Source organism: Solea senegalensis, unplaced genomic scaffold (genome assembly GCF_019176455.1).
Source record: "Solea senegalensis isolate Sse05_10M unplaced genomic scaffold, IFAPA_SoseM_1 scf7180000013286, whole genome shotgun sequence".
NCBI classification, from domain to species: domain Eukaryota; kingdom Metazoa; phylum Chordata; class Actinopteri; order Pleuronectiformes; family Soleidae; genus Solea; species Solea senegalensis.
This window is the reverse complement of record NW_025320794.1, coordinates 1-8,260: the sequence shown is the minus strand read 5'-3', so window position 1 is coordinate 8,260 and position 8,260 is coordinate 1. Positions and strand designations below refer to the sequence as shown.

At 42.1% G+C, this 8,260-nt stretch overlaps 1 protein-coding gene across 1 annotated transcript; it reads right to left on the bottom strand.

The window, feature by feature from the left end:
- Window positions 1-70: 70 nt before the first annotated feature.
- On the bottom strand, window positions 71-4,415 carry LOC122760253 (probable E3 ubiquitin-protein ligase HECTD2; the record flags this gene model as incomplete). Its single annotated transcript, XM_044015339.1, is given in 12 exon segments — window positions 71-174; window positions 289-377; window positions 1,530-1,662; window positions 1,746-1,853; window positions 2,024-2,120; window positions 3,109-3,232; window positions 3,324-3,353; window positions 3,356-3,465; window positions 3,793-3,902; window positions 4,155-4,200; window positions 4,306-4,335; window positions 4,402-4,415. Coding segments are annotated over 12 exon segments (995 nt in total), but the record flags the coding sequence as incomplete, so codon positions are not given.
- Between the last annotated feature and the right edge of the window lie 3,845 nt (window positions 4,416-8,260).

Genomic DNA, 8,260 nt, shown 5'->3' with positions numbered 1-8,260 from the left:
CTGTAACAGTAGGTCGTCAGCTGACACACACACACCTGTAACAGTAGGTCGTCAGCTGACACACACACACACCTGTAACAGTAGGTCGTCAGCTGACACACACACACACCTGTAACAGTAGAGGGGGAAGTGGATGTCCAGAGCGATGCTGTTGTAAACCGCTAAACCCATCAGCTGATCACAGAAGGTTAAAGAGAAACATCGTAAAGTGACGATAAAACTAAATCCTGTATCTCACACTCACACAGACAGACACACTCAGACACTCACACACAGTTTAAAGGATACAGTCCCTACCAACTGGAACTCAGAGTAGTTGTCACATTTCCAGCTGCTGAACCAATGACAGCGTGAGTCCTTCATGTAGGTGAACATACCTGAGGAAGGAAGGAAGGAGAGTTATGTACAAATGAACATACAGACAAATAAAGACATGAATATACTGTTTTTTATTTTAATGGGCAGAAGTGAAGATGTCTGTGTGTGTATGTGTGTCTGTGTGTCACCATAGTCTGTGTGCGTGTGTGTATGTCTCTGTGTGTGTCTGTCTGTCACCATAGTCTGTGTGTGTGTGTCTGTCTGTCACCATAGTCTCTGTTTGTGTGTTTCTTACCATAGTCTGTGTGTATGTGTCTCACCATAGTCTGTGTGTGTGTCACCAGTCTGTGTGTGTGTGAGTGTCACCATAGTCTGTGTGTGTGTCTCACCATAGTCTGTGTGTGTGTTCACCATAGTCTATGTGTGTGTGTGTCTCACCATAGTCTGTGTGTGTGTGTGTGTCTCACCAAGTAGTCTGTGTGTGTGTGTACTCATAGTCTGTGTTTGTCTTACCATAGTCTGTGTGTTCTACCATAGTCTGTGTGTATGTCTCTACCTAGTCTGTGTAAGTCTCACCATAGTCTGTGTGTGTGTGTGTTCCCTACCATAGTCTGGGTGTGTGTGTCTCTACCATAGTCTGTGTGTGTGTGTGTGTTCCTACTATAGTCTGTATGTGTCTCTACCATAGTCTGTGTGTGTGTCTCACCATAGTCTGTGGCTTGTGTCTCACCATAGTCTGTGTGTGTGTGCATGTGTGTGTGCGTGTGTCTGTCTCACCCATAGTCTGTGTGTGTGTGTGTCTCCCCACCATAGTCTATGTGTGTGTTTGTGTCTCACCATAGTCTGTGTGTGTGTGTGCATGTGTGTGTGTGTGTGTGTGCTGTCTTACCATAGTCTGTGTGTCTCACCATAGTCTGTGTGTGTCTCACCATAGTCTGTGTGTGTGTCTTACCATAGTCTGTATGTGTTCCCCACCATAGTCTGTGTGTCTCACCATAGTCTGTTTGTGTGTCTCTACCATAGTCTGTGTGTGTGTGTTTGTGTCTCACCATAGTCTGTGTGTGTGCTATGTCTGTCTCTACCCATAGTCTGTGTGTTAGTGTGTGTGTGTGTGTGTCTCTACCATAGTCTATGTGTGTGTGTGTGTGTTTGTGTCTCACCATAGTCTGTGTGTGTGTGCATGTGTGCATGTGTGCGTGCGTGTGTCTTACCATAGTCTGTGTGGAAGATCTGTCGCACCAGCAGCAGGAACCACTCCTTCGTCAGGCCGCCCATGTCAAGCCCCGCCTCCCCGACAAACGTCACCTTCAGCTTCTTCTTCAGGTCACACCGCTTCCTCGTCAACTTCAGGAGGACCCACACCGACAGATTAGACAGGCGCGTGTGTGTGTGTGTGTGAGTGTGCGTGTGTGTGTGTGCGTTCTCACCTCATCCAGTGAGTCAGTGAGAAGTTGTGCTCGTCGAACTTTAATGTTGAGAAACAGAAGGTTCATGTCGACTCTCTGCCGGCGAGAAACTTTACTGACCAGACTTTGCTGTCAAACACACACACACACAGACAGACAGACAGACACACACACACATACAGACAGACAGACACACACACACACATAAACATTTTGACTTGTCTTTTTTGAGGGTTAAGACTTGAGTTTAAGTTAAGTTTAGGGTTAGGTAATGCATTATATGTGTGTGTGTGTCTCACTCTGGCCTGGCTGATCATCTGTTGCTCTGAGTCTTTCTGAATAATAGCTTTCTTCACCACTGTGGACAGGATGAAAGGAAACTGACAGAAGGAAAATCTGAAAAAAGACCAGAAGAAAAAAAGTTAACAAACAAACTTTAAAAAGTCCTCAGTTCTGAACAGCTGCTCATAAAAGGTCTGAACTCATCGAGGAACCTTCACGTGAACGACCAGGAACCTTCACGTGAACGTCCAGGAACCTTTACCTCCACGTGAACAACCAGGAACCTTCACCCCCACGTGAACGTCTGGGAACCTCCACATGAACTTCCGGGAACCTTCACTGGAAGTTCATGTGTTCATGTGGAACATCCAGGAACGTTCATGTAGTGAGACAGCAAATCTCCTTTGATCTGTTACAACCGCAGTTTAATTCAAGCTCTGCCAGAGTGATTTCCCTCGCCCCTCCTCTCTCTCTTGGCCGCCAGCCCATAGACCCCTCTGCTACTTCCACTCCCCCTTTTTCTTGTTTACCTTTTAGTTTCGTTTTGTTTCGTTAATTCCTGGTTCCCACGCTGTCACCAGCTGACAGGGAGGGACACGCCCCCCCCTTTTCTTTACACACACACACACACACACCTTCCTGCACATATATCTATTTCCCTTTATGCACATTAAGGAATATAACAGTAGTTAGCTTGGATTAAAGGATGAATGTTTATAGTTGTTGTTAATTAAATCATAATACTTTAATAAATTACCATCCCATTTGTCTAAAGTGCTGTTTTTTGTCTTTTGTGTTTACATGTATTTGACAAAGTAAGTGTTTGAGAGGAGTGGTGCCCCAATTTTCAAATTTTATAAGAAAATTTAAAAACATATTAAAATTTTAAATTAATTATTCTTATCAAAATGTTCTCACCAATTAAATCATTAGATCCTAACAAAAGTAAATGACAGTATCATCTGCATAAAGGTGCAGTTCACAATGTTTTATACAGTCATGGTCAGTGTGAGGTGATCTGGTCTTTGTGACCTGGTCTTTATGATCTGGTCTTTGTGACCTGGTCGTTATGATCTGGTCTTTGTGACCTGCTCGTTATGACCTGTTCGAGTTGCCGTAGTTCTGCCAGGTCCTGTACTCCTCCATGAAGTCCATGTGATCCAGAGTGATGTTGTAGAAGTCGGTGAAAGGCATGATGGGAGGAGAGGAGACACTGTTCGCTGCATCTGATACACAAGGACACAATGTTATTACTAGTGTGTGTGTGTGTGTCTGTCTGTCTGTCTGTCTGTGTGTGTGTGTGTGTGTGTGTCTTACTGAACAGACTGAGCACTTTAGTAGCAGACAGATCCACCATGAACACTTGGTCAGAGAGAAGCTCATGACTGCAGGAACAGGCGAGTGGGAGATGAACTGCGGGTGAGGCGCCAACTGCTTGAACCTCCAAAAAGTAGACAACCTGAAACACACACACACACACACACACACACACACACACACACCTGCAATCAGAGCAGAACCTACACAGGTTCATGCTTTTATCGATCATTTAATTAACGTCATATTTTCATATTTTCTCTTACACAGAGTTACACAGAGTCTGTTACTCAGCGCCTGTTACACAGAGGCTGTTACACAGAGGCTCTTACACAGACTGTGGGGTGAAGTCATAATAATAACATTAATAATATATTTGATTTAAAACATTAATTTACAACAGTTTGTGGTAAACCTGTTTAAACCTATGTAAACAATAACACACAAAATAAGACAGAGACAGCCTTACTTTTTGAGCCAGTGAACCAGGAAATGGTGGTCAGCCTCAGACAAAGCTGCGATCTGTCTCAGGAGGTGAGCGTAGATCACGAAGGTGCTGCTGCTCGAATACTGAGGGTTCTATAGACACACACACACACACACACACGCACACACACACACACAGACACATACACACCCACACACACACGCACACACCCACACACACACCCACACACACCCGCCACAAGACACACACACACACAGACACACACAGACACACCCAGATCCCTTATCTTAACTCTCTCTTCAGTTTATCCACAAGACTGATGATTGATGACATCATGAAAAAACCACGAGTGAGGAGGAGTCATGTGACGTTTTAACTCTCACCTGAACCAGAATGAAATAAGCTCGGAGGTCATCTTTGGTCCGAGGCCTGAGGACAGAGACACAGACAGAGACAAGAGTTTTCACACAAAGTTCACGGAACAAAGGAAATCAAACTCAAATGTGAATGAATGTGTAACGCAGGTCATCTTACCCTTTCCACTCCCTCAGCAACCAACTACACCTGTGGTAAATTCAGTTGATGGGACATAATTTGGAAAGGCACACGCCTGTCTATATAAGGTCCCACAGTGTACAGTGCATGTCACAGCACAAACCAAGCAGGAAGTCAAATCAATTGCCTGTAGACCTCCGAGACAGGATGGCACAAATCTGGAGAAGGTTACAGAAACATTTCTGCTGCTTTGAAGGTCCCAATGAGCACAGTGGCCTCCATCATCCGTAAGTGGAAGAAGTTCCGAAACACCAGGACTCTTCCTAGAGCTGGCCAGCCATCTACACTGAGCGATCGGGGGAGAAGGCCCTTAGTCAGGGAGGTGACCAAGAACCCGATGGTCACTCTGTCAGAGCGCCAGAGTTCCTCTGTGGAGAGAGGAGAACCTTCCAGAAGGACAACCATCTCTGCAGCAATCCACCAATCAGGCCTGTATGGTAGAGTGGACAGACGGAAGCCACTCCTTACTAAAAGGCACATGGCAACCCGCCTGGAGTTTGCCAAAAGGCACCTGAAGGACTCTCAGACCATGAGAAACAAAATCCTCTGGTCTGATGAGACAAAGAGTGAACTCTTTAGTGTGAATTCCAGGCGTTATGTTTGGAGGGAACCAGGCACCGCTCATCACCACGCCAATACCATCCCGACAGTGAGGCACGTGGTGGCAGCATCGTGTGGGGATGTTTTTCAGCAGCAGGAACTGGGAGACTCGTCAGGATAGAGGGAAAGATAAAGCAATGTACAGACACATCCTGGATGAAAACCTGCTCCAGAGCACTCTTGACCTCAGACTGGGGCGACGGTTTATCTTACGACCCTAAGCAAACAGCCAAGATATCAAAGGAGTGGTTTCAGGACAACTCTGTGAATGTCCTTGAGTGGCCCAGCCAGAGCCCAGATGTGAATCCGATTGAACTTCTCTGGAGAGATCTGAAAATGGCTGTGCACCGACACTTCCCATCCAAACTGCTTGACAGACACTGCAAAGAGGAATGGGCGAAACTGCCCAAATATAGGTGTGCCAAGCTTGTGGCATCATATTCAAGAAGACTTGAGGCTGTAATTGCTGCCAAAGGTGCATCAACAAAGTACAGAGCAAAGGCTGTGAATACTTTCTCAGTTTTTTTATTTTTAATACATTTGCAAAAATGTAAAAAAAAAAACGTTCACGTTGTCATTATGGGGTGTTGTATGGAAGCCCATTTCCGCCACTTATAATTATGACTATAATGATGACTTGATATCTGATAACTTGGTATCTCATAATTATGACTTTTTTATCTCATAATTATGACTTAGTATCTCATAATTATGACTTAGTATCTCTTAATTATGACTTAGTATCTCATAATTATGACTTAGTATCTCATAATTATGACTTAGTATCTCATTATTATGACTTGGTATCTCATAATTATGACCTAGTATCTAATAATTATGACTTAGTATCTTTTAATTATGACTTTTTTATCTCATAATTAGGTGCCTGCAGCCGCAAGGCATTCTAGTCAGAACTCCCTAGAGTTCTCACTAGATTGCATTGCGTTGCAAGCATCTATTGATATTCCACTGGCGTTTATTCTGCTTCTTCTTCCTCTTCCGCCAAAAGTTTGGCGCGCTACTCCTCCCGCAGTTTTGAGAAAACCCCAACACAAGTTACATCAAAACGTGCGCCATGACCGGGAATCACGTGCTATGATTTTTCTAAGCGTTTCCAGTAACCATAGCGACAGAAATCGCGAAAATGTAAAATAATTTCCACTCACACAATAATGGGAAACGACCAAAAACCAAGCCCGCTTTGGAGCATCACAGTGTCGTCATACTTTAACGTAGAAACGTGGTTGGAACTTTAAACGGGTCACAAGACTTGGGACTTTTCTGACCTAAGTCAAAGTTTTGATACATGTTACGGTTTTTCAACAATCGCAGTTTACGTTTTGTACTTTTTTTTTACGTTTTCAGATTTTATAATGATTGTGTGAGTGGTCTGTGAAGTGTGTGGGCGGATCGCTAGAGTGGCCCACTCTAGCGAGATCCAGCAAAATAATCACCAAAAATCTCTAAACAAACTCCTCTCCTGCCCACAATTTCCAACCTACACTGATAATTTTTACATCAAAACGTTGCCATGGGCGTCGTCTAACCCTGTGTGTGTTTTCATGTTCATATGACTTGTAGTTTTTCTTAAAATCACCTCAAAGCGCAGAGAGTCATGGTCACACTCTACATCCACTCCCATGTTAAAATGTCTGCTTTTGAGTTCTGGAAAAATCAAGACGAGGGTGATTTTAAAACTGTGATTTCTCTGTCAATTCACGTCCGTTTGTCACCAATTTAAATGTGGGAGTTGCCGAAAGCCTCCTGACGCTCACAAACCAAAAATTTTATCTCTATCATCAACCGTTCTTGAAATATGACAATTTTAAAACATGCTGTTTTCTCTGCTTTCTCTGCTGGTTTTGGAGAGATAGAGACAGAGTGTGTGCGTGTGTTTGCGTGTGTGTGTGTGTAAGGAGCAGAGGGGACTTTGGGGGGGACTTTGGGAGGGGCTTGTCAGTCTCTCTGTATTCTTCCACCCAAAACTTTGACGTCTAACTCCTCCCACAGTTTTGAGAAAACCCCCACACATGTTATATCAAAACGTGCGGCTCGACCGGGACTTGTGTGCGATGACTATTTCTAAGCGTTTCAAGTAACCATGGCGACAAAAATCGCAAAAAACTGCCATATAACTTCCACATACACATGAATGGGAAACAGAGGGGCTTGTGAATCTCTCTCCCCCTCTCTCCTTTAAAACTTGGTCTTTTAAAGGGTGACTCCACCAAAAAGTACTTCCAAGGTGGATTGGATCCAAATCATATAACTTCCACATGCCGCAAGAACTGCAGGCACCCTCGAAATTTCGGCACGGAATTGCCGATCTAGTTATGACTTAGAATCTCATAATTATGACTTAGTATCTCTTAATTATGACTTAGTATCTCATTATTATGACTTGGTATCTCATAATTATGACTTGGTATCTCATAATTATGACTTAGAATCTCATACTATGACTTAGTATCTCTTAATTATGACTTAGTATCTCATTATTATGACTTTACTATAATTATGACTTGGTATCTCATACTGACTTAGTGTCTCATACTCACTTAGTATCTCTTAATTATGACTTAGCATCTCATTATTATGACTTGGTATCTACAATTATGACTTTAGTATCTTTAATTATGACTTTTTTATCTCATATAATTACATGACTGGTATCTCATAATTATGACTTAGAAACTCATAATAATGACTTAGTATCTCTTAATTATGACTTAGTATCTCATTATTATGACCTGGTATCTCATAATTATGACTTAGTGTCTCATAATTATGACTTTTGTATCTCATAATTATGACTAGTATCTCATAATTATGACTTTTGTATCTCATAATTATGACTTTTTTATCTCATAATTATGACTTGGTATATAATACGTATGCCTTAGTATCTCATTATGACTTAGTATCTCATTATTATGACTTATTATATCATAATGATGACTTGGCATCTCAATTATGACTTAGTATCTCATTATTATGACTTATGATATCATAATGATGACTTGGTATCTCATAATGATGACTTAGTATCTCATAATGATGACTTAGTATCTCATATAATGATGACCTTAGTATCTCATTGTTATGAGTATCTCATAATGATGTGACTTGGCATCTCTATAATGATGACTTGGTATCTCATAATTATGACTTAGTATCTCATGATTATGACTTGCATCTCATAATGATGACTTAGTATCTCATAATGACAGACTTTTTATCTCATAATGATGACTTAGTATCTCATAATTATGACTTGGTATCTCATAATTATGACTTTTTTTATCTCATAATGATGACTTAGTATCTCATAACT